Source organism: Littorina saxatilis, linkage group LG2, assembly GCF_037325665.1.
Source record: "Littorina saxatilis isolate snail1 linkage group LG2, US_GU_Lsax_2.0, whole genome shotgun sequence".
Classification (NCBI taxonomy): Eukaryota; Metazoa; Mollusca; class Gastropoda; order Littorinimorpha; family Littorinidae; genus Littorina; species Littorina saxatilis.
Window position 1 is genome coordinate 91314976 of NC_090246.1, and position 21701 is coordinate 91336676.

Sequence of the window (21701 nt, forward strand, 5' to 3'; positions counted from 1 at the left end):
TGAAAACGACATCACACTGGAACTTCATTTTTTATGTCAAGCCTCTCGACAGTCAATATTTTGACGGCATAATATTGTATTGTATTGAACGCCATGTCGCCAGGAACCTAGAGTCTAAATAATAATTGAACAGCCCTCGTACGGTAGTACAGTAGACTGTCGGCATCAACAATCTTCGTTTAATAGAGCATGCTGAATTCGAAAACGGCATGCCTCCAGCGACAGCAGCTATAAGTTAGGAAACTAGCTGTAAATAAACGACTTAATATGAGGAGAGTCCCGGATACTGTACGTCCCTCGTTAGGTGCGTAGGAATATTTGTCAACCCGTTCGCCTGCGCGAATCACTCCACGTAAAACACGAAGAATGTCAGAAAAGTGTCGAAGCACTATCATTTTGAGTTGGGTGCAAAAAAACTCGTTTGTTGGACACAATGACTGGAAGACAATCTGTATTTTTCATTTCACTTCGACGGCGTGATAACATCATCAGCTCATTATTCGTGTATTCAGCAAACAATACATTTTCTTTGACAGACTCGTGCATCACTGTAACTCGCCCACAGACGCTGGATATTCTCGATGGTATATAAGTCACCTTCCAACGAACATCACGGCAGAGTCGAGCAGAGGAACCAAAGCGAGTCACCTTCCCGTGTGTAGAAAACTCAAGAGCAACCTTCCAAGGTACGGAAACTTTATTCTTTAAATAAATCACGATAGACGCTTTTTACATTTAGTCAAGTTTTGACTAAATGTTTTAACATATCGAGACGAGGGTCGTGGTGTATGAGTGTGTGTGTGTGTGTGTGTGTGTGTGTGTGTGTGTGTGTGTGTGTGTGTCTCTGTGCGTGCGTGTGTGCGTGTGTCTGTGCGTGTGTGTGTGTAGAGCGATTCAGAGTAAACTACTGAACCGATCTTTATGACATTTTACATGAGAGTTTCTGGGTATGAATATCCCCAGATGTTTTTTTCATTTTTTCGATAAATGTCTTTTATGACGTCATATCCGGCTTTTTGTAAAAGTTGAGGCGGCACTGTCACACCTTCATTTTTCAATAAAATTGATTAAAATTTTGGCCAAGCAATCTTCGACGAAGGCCGGACTTCGGTATTGCATTTCAGCATGGAGACTTAAAAATTAATTATTGACTTTGGTCATTAAAAATCTAAAAATTGTAATTAAAATTATTTTTGTATAAAACGATCCAAAATTACTTTTATTTTATTCTTCATCATGTTCTGATTCCAGAAACATATAAATATGTTATATTCGGATTAAAAACAAGCTCTGAAAATTAAAAATATAAAAATTATGATTAAAATAAAATGTCCGAAATCGTTTTAAAAACAATTTCATCTTATTCCTTGTCGGTTCCTGATTCCAAAAACATATAGATATGATATGTTTGGATTAAAAACACGCTCAGAAAGTTAAAACGAAGAGAGGTACAGTAAAGTGTACTATGCAGCACAGCGCAACCGCTACCGCGCTAAACAGGCTTGTCACTTTTACTGCCTTTTGCACTAGCGGCGGACTACTATACGGTCAGTGTGAAAAAATGCAGTGCGTTCAGTTTCATTCTGTGAGTTCCACAGCTTGACTAAATGTAGTAATTTCGCCTTACGATTGACCATGTCACGCTTCTCCATAGACTTCAGACTCTGTACGGCATCTCCGGTCCACCGCTAGCATGGCTTGAGTCCTATCTCATTGGCAGGACTCAGGCTGTGCTTGTCGATGGCCAGATGTCTGCTCCAGCCCCACTTTCTTTCGGCGTTCTTCAAGGTTCAGTACTCGGTCCCATCCTTTTCATCATGCACCCTAAGCCCCTCTCCACACTGATTCAAAACCATTCTGTTTTAAATCAGTCTTTTGCTGATGACACCCAGCTGTATAAACCCAGTCCCCCTGCAGAGACACATTCCGCCATCCAGACCATTCAGACATGCATCACTGATGTTAAATCTTGGATGGTCGATAACAAACTTAAGCTGAATGATGATAAGACTGAAGTCTTACTGTGCAAAAAGAAGAACACTACATTTCCCTCTCCCCAACCTGTTTCTGTTCAAATAGGCAACATCGACATTCTTTTCTCACCATCAGCTAAAAGCCTTGGATTCACCCTTTCATCTGACATGACCCTTAACAAACATATATCTTTAGTCTGTAGAGCAGCTTATTTTGAGCTTCGTAAGATCAGCACCATTCGCCACACACTCTCCTCTCAAACAACTAACACTCTTGTCTGTGCCTTTGTTCTTTCTAAACTTGACTACTGCAACTCTCTTCTCTCTGGCTGTCCTCTGTACCTCCTGCATAAACTACAAAAAGTCCAAAACTCGGCAGCACGCCTCATTCTCAAAGCACGAAAACGAGATCACGCAACACCACTTCTTCACACACTGCACTGGTTACCTATTCAAGCCCGCATTGACTACAAACTGTCCACCCTCTGCTTTAACTTCTTTTCTGGCTCGTCTCCTGCTTACTTCTCTGAACTCCTCACCGTCTATTCTCCAGCAAGACAACTCCGTGCCTCTTCTGACTGTCGCATCCTTACCATTCCACACACCAAAACCAAAACATACGGACAACGCACTTTTACTTTCTGCGCACCCACACAATGGAATTCTCTCCCCTTTCACATCCGCCACTCTCAGTCACCCCAAGCATTCAAACGAGCACTTAAAACGCACCTCTTCAAGAAATACAACCCCTGATTTTGTTTTCTCAGTCCATCAGTAGGCTACATGTAGTGTATTTGTTGTTTTAGTGATTTTTCATGTAACACTCTTGACTTTTCAAGTTATATTTAGACAAATTCAATTATGTTAAGAAAGGGGGTAGGGGATTTTATGTGTTAAATGAATAACACAAATACAGAAATATATGTTTCAAACTCCTTTTATTCTTGTCTTTTCTTTTTCAACAACAAAATACAAACTTCCAAGAATGGAATACAAAAACTAACAAACCAGTGTTAAACTTAACAAACTAAACCCAGTTAAAACTCAAACCTAAAAACCCAGTGTTCGTAAGGTGCTTCACCAAAATCTCAGAACACAAACCACTCAGTCAGACTTGTAATGTGAAACCCAGACTGGTTGGCTCTGAAATTAAACACAACGTTTTTCTTATTACCACACAACAAAACACAAATCATACTTAACCAATGTTTCTAGAGGCTAGTAATTATGATTAATAATTACCACATAGTTACTGTGTTCCAACACACCACTATCATTCTATCATTCCACATTATCAACTAGAAACAGCTGATATTTAGACATCATTTACTATTTACCAACTATAAATAGCAAATCTTCTTCCTAACACAGGAGTAACATTTTGCCTACTGTGATCAATTCCATCTTCATTGACAGAAACAGAAAGACTATATGTTATCCTACAAGACAGTGACTAACCATCTTTGTTCTTCTTTGTAACAATACCACACATCACATGTGTTCCACTCCACCATTGTTACAATCTCAAAACTAGCTACAAGAAGTACCCATACATAATCACATTTATCTGCAGTGATAAACTGACCATTATGAACAAGCTTCTTCAACTCACAACGTCTAAATCACTTGGAATTGAAATCTCACCTCAAACATCTCAAATAAAACACTAGTCACAAACAATTGTTTCCATAAAACAGCGGCAGCCAACTTTCCAAATATGCAATGCGCTTTCGGTTATTCCCGCGCATGCGCAAAACTTTCTTTTACTTCAAATTTCAAATTATAATCCAAAACTAATTTTTTTTTACAAAACCTAAACCCTATTTGACTTCAAAACATCAGTGACACATTTATCGTTCCGTCTAGACACTTCATACAGAAACTACAACCAAACATACAAATAGTCTGCACCATTTCTGTGACAGGTGCTTCTGTCAAAAAACCCACCACATGGTCAAATTACAAATATTTCAGTTTCGGAACAGATTTACAAAAATAACCACTCCAATTTATAATATTCATCTTGCTAAACTAATAACTGATCATACTTCAAGCAGATGACAATATACAAATCAGTATTCACCTGATTTAGAACCAAAATGTTCTCCAGAGGTTTCGCACCATCTTGGCGACTTCTCAAGCAAAGGTCGGAAATGACGCTAAAACTCTAAAATCCGAACTGGAAGATTTTCTAACAATAAATATCTTAAAATGAAATAAAATATCTTTACGACTTATTAAAGTTTATAATTAATACCTAATCAAAAACACTTTTGAAACAGCTTGAACAATGTTATCTAAATCCAAAAATATAAACTGAGTAGCCAAGTTGAAAACACTAATTAAAGGGAGGTAACAATCAATATTCACATTACCCAAAAACAACAGTTTCTTCCCTTTAACTACTAACCTAGCTTTATGTACATGTTCAAAACAAGTTAGGTTTTGCATGTGTTACATTCACTACCTATTTTATTCATGTTTTTATTACTTAGTAAGTGGAAGAATCTTTTGTAATCTATGTTTGGTGGTGTATGCTTTTAATTTAAGCGTTGTTGACTATGAATGTAGATGTAAATGCTTGTATAACTGTGTTTTAATTTTAAATGTGTCAAGCGCAAAGAGCATAATTGTAAAGTTATGATGTTGCGCTATATAAATGCTCATTTATTATTATTATTATTATTACGCGACTTGTTTGCTTTGTCCGCACTTAGATCTCTTCACACAACCGAAGAAAGTATGGTAAGCTTACAGCAAACAAGACTGAAGCTAAAATCAGTCCCCAGCTAGGACGAAAGTCCCCATTTAGGAACCTGAAAGCTTCCTTTTTCGCTGCAACCCTCGCCCCCTCCCTCCTCTTCTACCTCTACTCCCGCTCCGTTGTGCTTTGTACACCTTTACTCCCGCCTTCAATATTTTGTCTTTATAATTAATAGTGAGTTCTTAATTTTTAATAGATCCTAAACACAACGCAAAATATTACTTACTGCCCATTATGCCGGTTGACATGTAGGGCAGCATCAAACAATATCATGTGCAATTAATCCATCAAAGTAGAGTATCATACCACCAAATAGCCCCCCCCCCCCCCCCCCCCACCCCGTCCCCACATTAAAGCATTAATTCCCACGCCATTTTATTCAATCTTTCTATGCCAGATAAAATATAGGCCAGATAGGCCGTTCAATCGACTTTTTTTTCTTAATCACCTTTCGAATTGAAGATTTTTTTCTGGGATCACGTGACCGCCGCTCCAATAGGGGTACCTTCAAATTCGACCGGACAAAAACAGAAGGGACCATTTAAAAATGAACAAAAATTGCAACTTTTACATACAAGGAGAAATTCAAATCAATGATTTCTCTAAAACATGTGTTGTTTAGCAAGCTCTGTTAACCTGTGATTTGTAAAAAATGTAAAAACGTACACATTTACGTCGAACCTAAAACCGCGATTTGTAAAAATGTAAATATATCGCATTCCACAAAGTAATGCATGCCTTTTAATATTAATAGTATTTATTGTTTAGAGCCTGGTGGTGGGGGTTGGTTTGGACCCGATAGATAAAATATTACGATTTTTAGCATAACAAAGAAAACAAACCCGAATTTTCAAGCGATGGGACAATAAAGTAATGAAAAGAAATTAAACAAATCTAATAAAACCCTTGAATTTGGGGTAGCGCGACTTTGTTGCTGCTAGCTTTCCTCTGTGAGAAAGCGACCCGAATTTCCCAGCGATGGGACAATAAAGTAATGACAAAACAATCTAATAGATTTTGGGGTATCGCGACTTTGTTGCTGCTAGCTTTCCTCTGAGAGGAAGCGCCCGAATTTCCTAGTGATGGGACAATAAAGTAATGAGAGAGGAAAAATCTAATATATTCCTTGACTTTGGAGTAGCGCGACTCTGTTGCTGCTAGCTTTCCTGTGGGAGAAATAGGCCCTGTCGGAGAACAGAAGTAGCTTGCTGATTTTTTTCCGAGCTTTTATTACATCTGGGCTGTGGGATGTGGACTACCTTGGGGTCAAGGCAGGGTTTTTTTTTTTTACTTTTAAGGATTACCCACATGACAAGCAAACAAGACATAATTCGTTTGATCTGATCGAGGTTATCGTTCCGAATAAGTTGCTGTATATACTGTAAACAGGAGTGTTCCACTTTTAAACACATTTTAAAACACCTGTTGTGAACACTGAATGAATTACTCTTTTACAAAAATAACACACATGAATAACACACACTAAATAGTGTTTACCATTTGTGCTACTTTTACCAGTTGAATTAAACAAACTTCGCCCAAAAAAATTTGCGACAAATTACGCACCCAAATTAAGGTATCAATTACCATGTCATTTCGTTCAATTTGTCTATGATACTACCCGTAGTACATGTAGTATGTAGTCAAAATAGTTGGAAAGTTTCAAAGCAAACTACCAAGTCTTTGCTGACATACAGCACTTTTTGGCATAATGCCCCTAGTAATTAACGCAAAAACTCCCGTTTTTGACCGCACGTGTGATCGACACCTGCATTAGAAGGAATAGCACAGAACACAAAATATGCGAGCGTGTTAACCCGTGATTTGTAAAAATGTAAAACAATCGCCCCGTGATTTACAAATCACGTAAATGCGCCGGATATTTTCTTGTCATATCCAAAGTCAAGGGATCTATTAAATGTTTTCAATAGGGAATCAGAAAGGCCATATACATTCTGCTGCGCGCATTTCTATTAAAATCCTTCGGAAGTCCCCTTGAGCAAACGTGCATTTATATCTTCATCGGTGTCTGTTTGCTAAAATATCATTGAACTAAACCGACTTGCACATAATACCAGCTGTTTTCACCGAGGGGCAATTTACGACGTCCTTGACAAGATAATGTTTATGGTCAAACCAAGCACAACTCGAACGTGTGAAGTGTACTCGTTCGCGCTGCTTCCTGAGAAATCAAAAGAAGACCGCCGTTCTCGAGTTACGTTAACTTTAACCAAGGTAGCAGCTAGCATGGCTTTGGTAATCACTTTGCCTGGTCAGTTGATCAAACAATCTGTCCGACCAGGTAAATCATAAACTGTTCAAGGAAGGTAGATAACTCGGCTGAACAAATGACTACCAATTAAAGCACACCGAAACTCCTATTCAACCTCCATCACCTCTCCCCTTCACATTTTTAGACAAGATGGGGGGGGGGGGGGGGTTGGGTGAGAGGGGAGGGATGGGGAGGTAGCTATTTACAGTGAAGACACATTTTTATTAACTAGTAAAACGCTAAAGACAAAACAAGCAAGAGAGATCATAGTGAGAGAGAGAGAGAGAGAGAGAGAGAGAGAGAGAGAGAGAGAGAGAGAGAGAGAGAGAGAGAGAGAGAGAGAGACTCCTTCAAATTAAAGAGGCTTCAGATTGATTCTTGTACTCTCCAAAAGCCTCATGCAATCTTTGACGTCAACGCGAAGAGACGTTGACCACTCGTAATTTGTCGCAATAATTAGTTGGAGAAGTGTGTTTAATTCTACTGGCCATAAGTAGCACAAATGGTAAACACTATTTAGTTTGTGTTATTCATGTGTGTTACTTTTGTAAAAGAGTAATTCATACAGTGTTCACAACAGGTGTCTTAAAAATGTGTTCAAAAGTGGAACACTCCAATTTACAGTATATACAGCAACTAGTCGGAACGATAACCTCACTAAGATCAAACGAATTATGTATTGTTTGCTTGTCTGCTTGTCATTTGGGTAATCCTTACACGTAACAAACAAACTCTGCCTTGATCCCAAGATAGTCTACATCTTATTGCCCAGAGAGGTTTTATAAGCTCGGAAAAAATCAGACAGTCAGCGAGCTACTTCTGTTCTCCGACAGCGTCTATCGTGGCCAATTTATTGTCAATTTTCACCCAGAGGTGTGAATTGGTCAGCGACGCACTTAATGACACTTGACTGCTTAGGTGTGAAGCGATAAGGCCGCCAAAAGCGTTTCTGCTTCGCTGTGTCTGTGACGAGATGGAAACAGGAGTTAAATCGAAGCGTGAAATGTGTTCGATGTTATTTTTGATTTTTTAACGTATTTTTTTAAATTGCAGTTTCTTATATACTGATAATGGTAATATTAATCATAAATAAAAAAAAATATATTGATAAAACAAAAACAAATAATAATAATAATAATAATAAGAAGAAGAAGAAGAAGAAGAAGAAGAAGAAGAAGAAGAATAACAAGGGTTTGTATATATCTCAAATCCTATCATGGTTCTGGGCGTCTCACAAAAAAAAAGTAAAAAAATTGCAAATAAACAAATTTACAAAGTGATGTGCATGATGAACATGTTAAGACAAAACCATTTGTTCGCTTTAAACTAAACACCAACTGTTGTATCAGCATTAACAGGGGAAACAAATGTAGAAATTAACAAAAGCCCAATCACGTACAAGATGCACATTCAACTACATTATTTATCCAGTATCTATCATCACAACTGTTTGTTTGTTTGGGAAACATTGAGAAGTAATTTTAAAGGCATATGTACGCGCTCCCGTGTTTACAAAGTGTAGTTTGCCCATAATCGATGTCAAACGCACCATAAGACCATGTAATGACGATATGTCGCCATGCGCGGACCATATACATGCATTACAGCTTGTTTTAGAGTCTCAAAAACTTTGGATGTAAACAAAGACGCGGAGTTATTTCCCTTGCGTCAACGCTACCTCTGTTGGCAAATCTATAAATAGGACGATCCAGATCAAAATGAAAATTAACATATCTCAACATTGAAGGGGTCCTAGACCACAATGTTTTGCAGGGAACTTAATTTAGCATGTCTCCAGCTGTTGGTAAAGCAATTAGCGTGTATAGTCATCGAGTACATATGGCTTTAAGAAATTGTTCAAAAGATGACGGACTGTGCTGTCACCCGTCGCCAGTGTAATTAACTAACTGGAGATGGGTGACATCACTGTCATAAATTCATTTTGAGGTTTACTGATAATCAGTAACATTACCCGCTATTACGAGTTAGTCGTGTGACAGAGAGTTTTCTTGCACACGAGACTGTAGATGTCTCACGACGGCGTAGCCGAAGTGAGACAGCAGCAGTCGAGTGTGCAAGAAAACTCTCTGTCACACGACTAACTCGTAATAGCGATTATGTCTCACAGCATAGGCATAGAAAGACAGAAATGATTTTTTGGGGATGAAATAACAGGCACAAAACAAGACTGAAAAACACAATTGCCCTTTTACACATAACCTACACACGCATGCGCGCAGAAGATAGATTCAATGCGTTTCATGTCTTTTCTGGTTGAATGCATTCAACAAAGTATCAACCAACGTTTCTGAATCTTTCAATGAAAAAAGATAAACTTATTTTGAACCAAACAGCACATACCAACGAAAGCTAAACACACAAACACACACGCGCACTAACACAGATTGAATGCAAAGCGCGAACGAACACGGAGGATTTTTGTAGGTCAGGTCGTGGGAAAGTCCACCCGAAATGTTCCACAGGGGAACTGGTTGTGTTTGTATTGTTTATTTTCTCACAGTGATGTTGATGGTTTTTACAGTGCCGTTTTGAAAGAATATTTTTCACCATTTTCGGTTTTCGTTGCAGACGACGATAGTGAAAGTAGTACCTATTGTTTTGTTTTGACCTTTCGTATTCAGGGTTCTTAATTGAAGCTTGGTAAAGGGAGCTTGTCGTGTAAGTGGAAAGTTGACGAAGCTTTTGAAAACAGAAATTGAATGAAGAAGAAAATGTGGCTTTCAGTTATATACAGGAGAACGGGGTTGGTGTTATTCTTTTTCCGTCAAACACAAAGTACACAGATAAAACGTGGTTGACTGACCAAGGCCTGTTGGCACACTATTCAGAATGCACAACAAAATGTAACAACACTTTGATACCCATTTTTCTACGTTCGTGATCACTTGAAATGAATACTGAAAACATAAGTGTTTAAGGTAGTGACTGAATGTATGTGAAGGTAACATTTTTCAGAAATAAATGCATAATCAAAATAATTGATTTCGGCATCAAAGCGTGTAACATACAATCTTGCACACGTTTGCTTTAGTAGTGGCAAAGAAGGAATGCGTGTGACATACTGCAATAATTATACCAAGAATAACCACCCCCACCCCACCGCTCATCAAATAAGGGTATCCCAACAATCGACAGCAACAAAACCGGAAGGGACCCATGAAAAATCGACGAAAAATCAAAACAGGCAACTTTGCAACTTTTACATGAGAGAAGAAAGTCAAACATTATCTACCTAGAACATGTTGTCTTGTTAAGGTAGCATGCGTATTTTGTGTTCTATGCTATTCCTACTCATGCAGATGTCGAGTGCATTTGAGGTAGAAACAGAACAACAACCGGCAGTTTTGTCGCGACATTTCTCGCAATAATGTTTTGGTAAAGTTTACTTCCTCGTCCGGATTTTCATATGTAATTTTCCGACCTGCAGCCGACTGCGAAATACTCTTAAATGTTTTGAAAGTTGCAACGCAAGTAAGCGTTTCTATCTTTCCCTGAACTTTTGTTGTTGTAGTATATGACATATCTGGGCCCCGGCCGAGATTCGAACCCGCGACCCTAGGATCACAAGTCCACCACCTGGGCTACCCGGGCTCCCTTGAAGCCAATCGGTGTCGTATATGTTTGAATCTTTAGTCCGATCGTGCAATCAAACCTGTCCAATGAAAGCTTGTCCACCACCAACCCTTTGTCTATAACGACCACACGAAATATTTTTTTATTTTTTATTTTTATTTTATTTTTACATATTGTCAAGTTTTGACTAAATGTTTTAACTTAGATGTGGAATCGTGACTAGGGTTGTGGTGTAGGGCCTACGTAGTACGTGTGTCTGTTTGTGGGTCTGTGGGTCTGTGTGTATGTATGTGTAGAGCCATTCAGAGAAAACTACTGGAAGGCCTGTCCAGACACTCCAGGCTGACCCTGTCCACATTTGACTTATGCTCAAAACGGTCCCGCTGGGTACGCCGCGGCGGGCTATGATCGCGTAGCGTTATCTGCAGAAGAATAGAACGTGTTCTAATTTCTCTGACACAGACATAGAACGACGTAAATTTGACCAATCAGAGCAAACCAGAGCGATGACGTCAACCGCTCGCGGCGTGGCAGTCGATGCAACTGAAGCTTCCTGTCAGGTGACCTTGACGCTTCCGCTCCACTGATACGCGTTGTGAAAAAAGTCGTCGATGTGTGGCCACTCGGCAAAATCCCGCGCGACGCACAAAACGGCCTGCGGCGCATATACCGTAAAACGGCGTCCAAGTCTGGTCGGCCCTTAATTTAGGGTTGCAAGCCCCAGCGCAAAATCCGGGAACAAGAAAGAGCTGATGTTGTTTTTGTGTGTGCAAATTATCGTCGAAAAAATCATCATCTGAATTCAGAGCCATAAGACACCTGGAAAATCTAGGTATAACAAAAAAGAACAACTTCTGTTAGTCTTTTTCAACATTTTCTGAGAAAACAATTCATAGACTGATTTGAGAAGGACAAGCCACAAGCAACGTCTAAGTACATGAAAGAAAGATCGATTTCTGTTGGGTTCTCAAACATGTATCGAGAAAGAACTATCTTTTGCAGAGTGACCAGAGACAAGTACGTGTGTCAAGATGAAGTCTGCGGTTATCTCCAGCCTGGTGTGTGTGCTTCTTATTCAAGGACGAGTCATGGCGGATGAAGACGCATGGATGACGTTGTCTCAACAGTTTGCCACCATGAATGCCGAGATTCAGGCCTTGAAAGCCAGGACCAGTCAACTTACGGGTAAGTTGCACTGATATGTCTTTTTTCTGTCGTTGCGCTTCTTAATTAATTGGCTACCTTTGTTACCTTTGTCGAGGCAATTGAACGTTCATTTGATTTTCTGCAAACACTTTTTTTTTACATTCAGTCAAATTTTGACTAAATGTTTTAACATAGACGGGAAATCGACATGAGGGTCGCGGTGTATGTGTGTATGTATGTACGTATATATATATATGTGTATGTGAGTGTGTGTGTGTGTGTGTGTAAGTGTGTGTGTGTGTGTGTGTGTGTGTGTGTGTGTGTGTGTGTAGAGCGCTTCAGAGAACACTACTGGACCGATCTTCATTAAACTTCACATGAAAATTCCTGGGTATGATATCTCAACACCATTTTTTCTTTTTTTCGATACATGTCTTTCTTGACGTCATATCCGGCTTTTTGTGAAAGTTGAGGCGGCACTGTCACGCTCTTATTTTTCCACCAAATTTGTTGACATTTTGGTCATGCAATCTTTGACGGAGTTCGGACTGTGCGATTGCATTGCAGCTCGAAAGCTTAAAAATTAGTTAATTCGTTTGCTCATTGAAGTTGTTATTAAAATCAATTTTATGCAAACAGATTTAAAATTGTTGGCATCGTATTCTTCATCAAATTCTAAATATGAAAATATATATATTTAATCTTAAAATGTGATTACAATTAACAAAAATAGGTTAATTAGTATGTTACGCGACACTTGAGATTGCCACAAGTTCTCAAACGTCGTATAGTTGTGTTCTTTTATTCTACGTCGCCCGTCTTCGCAGCAGCAGAAAACAACTCGTCAAATTGAGTTCGAGGATTTATTCAGCATTCAATACATACAACTGCACAACGTAGCAGAACTCAAATAGAAGCTTTTTTAACATTCAAATCGCGCTGGCATATATAGTAAATACTCAATCTCGAGAATATTCCAGACCGAACATGATACAACTACATTATATGCGAACCGCCCATGGACTAGAATGGTGACGTTCTCTGTGACGTACATCAAAAGGTGCCGACGCCCTTAATCCGATCGAACGCCACGAACTCACACTAAAACAGCATGGTAAACAACTTGTTTTGACAGGACTAGAAAGTTCACCTGCATTCTCGTCCAAGCATAAATATTGTGTTTATAAAATATAATATCGGTACCTTCCCACAAAGTACAAATAAGTCAACTACATGCAACACACAAAACTGAACCAAAGCTCAGCAACGGTAGCGTTTCCTAACATTACCCCCAACACCAGAAGAAATTTACCTAATTTCTTTCAATCATTGAAACGCTACCTGTACACATATTATGTATACATAACAGATTGAAATCCAGGTATGTACATTAGTCTGTTGGAGAATGAACACCGTTTTACTCACATACTCGGCTGAGAAAATCTGCTCCAACATTGTCTGAACCCTTGATCGATTCCACTCGCATATCAAAGTTCTGCAAGTACATCACCCACCTCATGATACGATTATTCACGAACTTCGCAGAGTTCAGGTAGGTGAGGGGTTTGTGATCAGTCTGAAGCACGAATTTCACCCCTTGGAGGTAGAGTTCAAATTTCTTGATTCCCCACACGATGGCTAAACACTCTTTCTCCATGGTCGAGTAGTTCTTCTCGGCTCCTGACAGCTTCTTGCTGGCATAGCTGACCGGAAACGGTTTACCTCCATGCTCTTGCATCAGCATGGCGCCGATCCCTTCGTCCGATGCGTCTGTACGCAAAATGAACTCCTTGGCAATATCAGGAAGGCGTAGCACCGGGTCTCGTGACATCAGGTCGCGCACGGTCTGGTATGCCTTCTCCTGAGCTGGTCCCCAGAGTATTCGGTTGGGGCATCCTTTTCGGGTCATGTCCGACAAAGGCGCCGTTATGGCGGCGAAGTTTGGAATGAACTCTCTGTAGTACCCAGCCAATCCAAGGAAGGATCGCACCTGCTTCTTGGTTTCAGGACGTGGCGCATTGAGGATCTTGGTGACGTTTTCCAACAAAAGCCCCTTTTGACCTTCCTTCAGTGAATGACCTATGAAGTCAACGTTGTCGGTCCCCAAAATGCACTTGCTGGGTCTCACGGTCAGATTGGCTTTTGTCAGGCGGGAAAACAGTTCCCTCAAAGTCTCCAGATGCTCCGCAAAGGTCTCCGTGTGGACTAGCAGATCATCCCAGTAGTACACAACATTCTTCATTCCTTTGAGCATTTTTCGCATTCCCCTCTTCAGGGTAGCACCACTGTTCACCATGCCAAAAGGCATCCGCAGGCACTCATACGTTCCGTCTGGAGTTGCAAAGGCGGTCTTTGGTATGTCCTCTTCGCGCACAGGAATCTGCCAATATCCCTTGCTGAGATCGATCTTTGAGAAGATCTTACTGCCAGTCAACCGTCGGAACAGATCAGCCGCCGTCGGCATTGGTTCAGGGTCAAACACGGTGATCTTATTCACTTTCCTGAAGTCAATGCATACCCTGTTTGTGCCGTCTTTCTTCTTGACCACAACAACGGGAGATGAGTAAGGGGATGATGACTCACGGATGACCCCCATCTTCAACATGTTGTCGATGTCCTTCTTCAAGGATTCCCGAGCCTGAAACGGGATAGGGTATGGTTTTGACCGAACAGGAACGTCAGATGTGAGGTGGACTTCATGTTCGACCAAGGACGTAGAGCCTGGAACATCAGAGAACCTATGGGTGAAGTCGCCCATAAAATCATGCAGCTCCTTCTGCTGATCTTCTGTCAGGTCAGGTCCTAGCTTGACGTCATCCACTCCCTCTTTCTTGTGGAGGTCTCCCAACTCCAGTAGTTCCTCACCATCGAACTCGTCTAGTTCGGCTGGTTCTTCCACACTTGCTGCGACCTGTACTGCTTCCGGAGGTCTCTCCACATACAGTTTCAGGAGGTTAGCGTGGTAGATCTTGGACTTCTTGCCGACATTCACCTTGTAGTCGTTGATCCCTACCACGGCCTCAACCTCGTATGGGCCTTTCCACTGCATCAGTAGTTTGTTGTGATCAGTGGGAAGCAGTATCAGCACTTTGTTACCTGGTGTAAACTTCCTGTTTACGGCTTTGCGGTCGTAGTAGTGCTTTCCGCTATCCTGAGACTTTCTCAAGTTTTCTCTCGCAATCTCGAGAGTCTCCTCCAGTTTCTCTCGCAACTCGAACACGTACTGGTAACTGTTCTTCACTTCAGGTGTGTCCACATCTTTCGTCCACAATTCCTTTAGTATTTGCATCGGACCTCTCACGGTCCGCCCGTACATCAGCTCGAACGGGGAGAATCCAGTGGACTCTTGTGGCACCTCCCTGTATGCAAACAGCAAGGCATTGATGTAGCGATGCCACTGCCTTGGCTGCTCACTGCATAGTTTCTTCAGCGTGGACTTCAACGTCGCATTGAATTTTTCGACCAGCCCATTGCACATCGGGTGATAGGGTGTCGTAGTCAAGTGACGAATGCTCAGCAGCCTGTTGACCTCTTCCATGCATTCAGAGACAAACTGTGTCCCCAGGTCTGTGAGGATCTCTTCAGGAACCCCAATTCTGCTGAAAATGTCCACAAGTGCCTCGGCAACAGTCTCGGTGTCAATTTTCTTCAGAGGCACGGCTTCTGGGTACCTGGTTGCATAGTCTACCAGGGTCAGTACCCAACGATGACCCGCTTCACTTGGCGGTTTGATCTCGCCGATGAGGTCAATGGCCACCCTCTTGAAAGGTCGGTCGATCAAAGGCATCTTCTGCAACGGCACTTTCGGGACCCTTCCTCGAGGTATGGTTTTCTGGCAAATATCGCACGATCGGCAGAATCGAGTCACATCTGCATGCAGTCCTGGCCAGTAAAACGCAGCCTGGATTCTGTCCGATGTCTTCTTGACCCCCAGGTGACCTCCCATTATAGAGTCGTGGGCCACCTCCATCACCTGGCGCCTAAGTGGTTGAGGCACCAGAACTTGACGTAATGGCTTCCCACCGTTGACTCTCGCGTGCTGGAACACTCTGTACAGAATCTTGGCCTTCACTTCAAACTGCACAGTGCCTTCGCCCTTAGTCATCTCCTTGACAGGACGACTCCTGTACTTTGTCAAGGTCAAATCAGCTTCCTGTAGCTGAATCAGCCGATCCCTGTCCACGACAGCAGTTGCAGAACTGTTGGTGACCCTGAGTGGCGTAGTTGTTTTGTCCTTCTTCGCCTGGGCTCTGGTCGTCACAGCGCTTACAACCTGCGGCTGGTCGCGGCGATGCACAGTTGCTCTGTCATCTCGTAACAGTTCGCTGATATCTTCACTCGCGAATGGCAGTGGGTCTTCCTCCTCAGCAGCAGGCTGAGCTGCGCCCATTCTCCATTCGACATCAGGGTCATCAGGACGTCTCGCACCCCCAATGTTCCCAATTAATAGATCGTACAAGGGCTTCTTCAGGCAGACGGCCTCAACTTCTCCGGTGAAGTATGGAGTATCTATCTGGATCTTTGCCACTGGTGCCTTCACGCATTTGCTGTCAGCCATGAGCGTCCACTTGAAGTCACCAGTGAACTTCTCTGTTGGCACCAGATCCTCTTTGACGATGACCCCATTGCAGCCCGAATCTCTGAGAACAGTCACTTCCTGCTTCTCAACAAATCCCTTCGACACGGGCATGTTCGACACTGACACAGCTGCGCTGGCGACGACAGAGATTGACTTGCCATTGGCGAGTAGAAGCTGGCCATCAGATAGACATTCTTCCACGTCCGATGGTGTATCCACTTGCTCGGCAGCCCTTGGGAGTATGACGCTGCTCGCACATACTTGTTGGTTCGAGCCACTCGTTTGCCTCTTGTTGTCGTAATATCTCCGTCGATGTTCTTGCGCTTTGTCATTGACATCTCCGTTATTTTTCTTTTGGGGACAGTTGGCGACTCGGTGACCCTTGGCATTGCAATGGAAACACGTTATGTTCTGCCCTTCATTGGATGATGGTGCGGACTCAGTTTGTCCCTTGGCAGGTTGGTTTCCCTGGTTCCCGCTCTTCTGGAAAGGTTTCGATGACTTTGACGTCCCCAGGGTCCTTCCATGAGCAATGAGATAACGCTCAGCAGCATCAATAATGTCCTTCAAACCCCGCAGTTTTTGCTCTTCCAAGCGGGTCGCCAGGTCCTTCGGGCAGGCATTAAGGAACTGCTCCTTCACGATCAAGTCCCGCAGACTCTCGTATGACTGCTCTTCACCTGATAACTCCACCCACTTCTGCAGGTATGACGACAGGCGCTCCACAAACTGGCTCGGTGTCTCTCCAGACAATGGCTGGCATTCGCGGAAGCGTTGACGGTAGCCCCTTTCAGTGAAGTTGTAGCAACGCAACAGAGCTTCCTTCAGTACATCATAGTCTCTGGCGTCATCGTTTGAGAGTCTAGTGTAGACCTCAAGTGCTGCCCCAGTCAAATGTGCGCTGAGTTGAATCGCCCAGTCGTCGCGCTGCCATCTAGCACTCTCAGCGAACCTCTCGAATCTTGCAAGGTAGCAGTCGATCTGGTCCTTCCCGTCAGCGAATGCTGGAAGTTTCGGTGCCCTGTGTAACATTTGCTGCTGGTTATCTCTTTGGCGTGGTGCCTCGTGCTCGTTTTGAACACGCACCATTTCTGTCTGAAGCTCTAAACGCTTCGTCTCCATTTCTATTTGGAGCTCTAAGCGTTTCAGTTCCATTTTCCTTTCTTCACGCTGTGCTTCTCTTTCTCTTTCTTCACGCTCACGCTGCGCTTGTCGTTCTTCACGCTCACGCTGCGCTTGTCTTTCTTCACGATGCGCTTGTCTTTCTTTTTCTTCTCGCTCACGCTGCGCTTGTCTTTCTTTTTCTTCTCGCTCACGCTGCGCTTGTCTTTCTTCACGCTGCGCCAGCAGTCGTGTCTGGGACTCGACGAACTCCGTCAACTGCTTGCCTTTTAGTCCCAGTTCAATTCCTTTTGCCCAGAACTCAGCCATTCTGGTCTTTTCCGGTGCGTTCGTCTGTATTCTTTCACAGCCCCGAACGTAGACGAATGTAGTCTTCTAAAGAACACAGTCTCTACTGCACCTCCGATGCTTCTCTCGTCGCTGTTCACCTTCGTAGACGCAGGCTGCCACCCTCCTCGTCTAACGTGACGGCGCACTCTGCTCACGATACGTACACGACGTACCTCAGTCGTATTTCGTAGTATTAATGCACTAGCTCCGCGACGAAGTCCGTCTCGTCCAAACGGCAGCTAACCTCTGTAATCCCGATACACTCCGGCGTCGCTCACCGTACCGAGCTGCGGCGATTACCAAACTCTTCACCAGTCACACCGAATCCACGGTTCCGTAGTCTCAATACTGATCCCTCAGGATACACCCGATTGATGGCTACCTCCTGTGACTGTCTTGACACTGGTCCTTGTTGCTGGAAAACCCTTGGCGTTAAACGTAGATCCTTGGCTTGGCCCCCAATTGTTACACGACACTTGAGATTGCCACAAGTTCTCAAACGTCGTATAGTTGTGTTCTTTTATTCTACGTCGCCCGTCTTCGCAGCAGCAGAAAACAACTCGTCAAATTGAGTTCGAGGATTTATTCAGCATTCAATACATACAACTGCACAACGTAGCAGAACTCAAATAGAAGCTTTTTTAACATTCAAATCGCGCTGGCATATATAGTAAATACTCAATCTCGAGAATATTCCAGACCGAACATGATACAACTACATTATATGCGAACCGCCCATGGACTAGAATGGTGACGTTCTCTGTGACGTACATCAAAAGGTGCCGACGCCCTTAATCCGATCGAACGCCACGAACTCACACTAAAACAGCATGGTAAACAACTTGTTTTGACAGGACTAGAAAGTTCACCTGCATTCTCGTCCAAGCATAAATATTGTGTTTATAAAATATAATATCGGTACCTTCCCACCAAGTACAAATAAGTCAACTACATGCAACACACAAAACTGAACCAAAGCTCAGCAACGGTAGCGTTTCCTAACATAGTACTACGATTAAAATTTAAAAAATCGATCCATAAATGATTTCATCTCATTCTTTATTATTTTCTGATTCCAAAAACATATAGATATAATATGTTGTATTCAAAACAAGCTCAGAAAGTTAAAAAGAATATATAAAAGCGCGCTTTCCTGCTTACCGCAATACACTATTGCGCTATTAATGGCTTGTCAATTTCACTTCGTGTTGCACGGGAAAAGTGAGCGATTTCTTTGCCGCGGAGATTTAGGTCTTGGTGAAAAAATGCTGTGCGTTCAGTTTCATTCTATGAGTTTGACAGATTGACTGAATGGTGTAATTTTGCCTTACGCGACTTGTTTTCATTTATTTAAGTTTTGAATTGACTCCGGTGTTTGCTTAGCGATTGGCTGAATAATTTTTCCCACATATATACCATAGATATGTCATACCAAATTTCAGGCCTATAAAAACACCAGAGTTATAAGCGGTCAAAAGTGTGACGGACAGGCGGATGGACGGATGGGCAGACAGACAGACAGACCCTTTAATAATATAGGTGTCTGTATTACTGTTTATTTGTATGTATATGTGTATGCTCAATCGCATGTTAAGGTATATGTTTATATTTGAAACATACACACTCACTCACACACACACACACACACACACACACACACACACACACACACACACACAAACAAACACACACACACACACACACACACACACACACACACAGATCAAACTAACCCAATGCGGCTGTCATCTTCGACTCGCCGGCATCAGACTTCTCTTGTGAAAATATTTAGATAATGATAATGATGATGATGATGACGACGATGATGATGATGATGATGATGACGACGACGATGATAACGATGATGATGATAGCGTTTTTACCTTGACTCGCTTTATTATCGGCAGCATCCAACAACATAACGGTGGCCTTTCACGCCTGGAGCACTCGGAACCCGCTCAACGTGGCAGCCCAGAGTCCCATCATCCTGAACCACGCCGCCACCAACATCGGTAACGCCTACAACACGCTGACCGGGATGTTCACCGCTCCCGTGTCAGGACTCTACGACTTCCAGGCTTCCATCATGCGCTTCCAAGGAAATGGAAAGGGGAATGCCAACGATTTAATCCGAGGCGCCATCTACGTGGAAGACGTCATGGTGGCCATTACTCTGTCAGACTTGAGGACAGGGTACTTGGACCACGGATCAATGCACGCGATTGTGCACCTGGACGCCGGGCAGGAAGCCTACCTGAAAAATCCCGATGACAAAGCTCATGTCTATTTTGGTCATCTCCAAACCCCGTACACCACTTTCTCTGGCTTTCTTATCAAAGCTGACTAACACGCTGATAACAAAATAAAGTTGCCTCCCTGTCGGGAAATAGGGTTTGTGAGCTGACCTGTTTTTGTGTAGAATGCTGACGATTGCGCCGTTCTTCATGGTAACGACAAAGTTAAGAATAGCCTACATTTTTTTCTCTCTCGATTGCGCGTGTATGGAAGTTCATAGACTGCCTGCTTCACATACCTTAGCCTAAATACCAAGTGTGTAAAAATGACCTATAACTCCGATTTTGAGAAGAATTTTGTGTAAAGACATCTCTTAAAACAGCTTAAACGTAAATTTACAAATGGTGTCAGCTTTTATCTCAAACCGGCTTCCTGTTCAAAGCTGACTGACTGTCTTTTTACTCTCTATTTCTGCATGTTCGCGTACGTGATATGAGAGAGAGAGAGAGAGAGAGAGAGAGAGAGAGAGAGAGAGAGAGAGAGAGAGAGAGAGAGAGAGAGAGAGAGAGAGACTCACACCCGAGCACACACACACACACACACACACACACACACACACACACACACACACACACACACACACACACACACACACACTCTCTCTCTCTCTCTCTCACTCTTTTTCTCTCTCTCTTTGTTTGATTTGTATCATAACAAATTACGCAGACCTAAATTATACAGAATCTAATGATATAACTTTGGAAGCAATCTGAGGGCCGTTTTCCTTTGGGTATAATCACTTAAACCATTCTTTGTGACAAATACAGTTTCTGTTAACCTGCTGCTCAATGTCTATCAAAGCTAATTCACTCTAATTAGGCCTAACGGTTTACCTAAGAGAGAGTGCCTACCAAACACAAAATGAAATTTCTTCTCAAGAAAACAAGCTAGTTCAGCAAGAAACAAAAAGTGGTCCGTTTTAGACAACCTTCCCCTACACACACACAAAAGCTTGCACGTACGCAAGCACACACACACACACACACACACACATACACACACACACACACACACACATACTCACACACACACACACACATACACACAAACACACCCTCACACACACACACGCACACACACACACACACACACACACACACACACACACACACACACACACACACACACCTAGGAGAAGGGCTCCTAATATGGACCACTTTTTGTTTCATGCTGATAACTAGCCGAAGGCTTGTTTTCTTGCAAAGAAGTTTCATTTTGTGTTTGGTAGTCTTTCTTTCTTGGGTTAACCGTTATGCCTAATTAGAGTGAAATAGCTTTGATACACATTCAGCAAAAATTAAATACAGAAAAAATCACAAAGGGTCCATATTAGGAGCCTGGGCGAATCACTGTAAAAAGCCCCCTATATTACAAAATAACACGATACAACTTAGTGTACAAGTCAGCCTAATTAAAATAATTATGCTCTAGATTTATCTGTTTCGGTTTGATGAGAGCATTGTTTGAAGCACACCAGGAAACTAAAGAAGCTTATCAAAAACAGAGTGAAAATTTGTGAAATTATCAACTTCCACGAAAAGAAGACTTTTTGTTGCATTTATTTTTTAATCTGGAGGGCTAGTTATAGGTTATTTCCAGCAAGCTTCTTAATGAATTAATGAAAAT

At 42.3% G+C, this 21701-nt stretch overlaps 1 protein-coding gene across 1 annotated transcript; it reads left to right on the top strand.

Annotated features, from left to right (window-relative positions):
* The first annotated feature begins 558 nt into the window (after positions 1 to 558).
* Positions 559 to 20461, top strand: LOC138956891 (complement C1q-like protein 4). Its single transcript, XM_070328112.1, has 3 exons — positions 559 to 686; positions 11606 to 11788; positions 19688 to 20461. Exons 2-3 carry the CDS (start codon positions 11635 to 11637, stop codon positions 20125 to 20127), a joined length of 594 nt encoding a protein of 197 aa, XP_070184213.1. The 5' UTR covers positions 559 to 686; positions 11606 to 11634; the 3' UTR covers positions 20128 to 20461.
* Positions 20462 to 21701: the final 1240 nt, after the last annotated feature.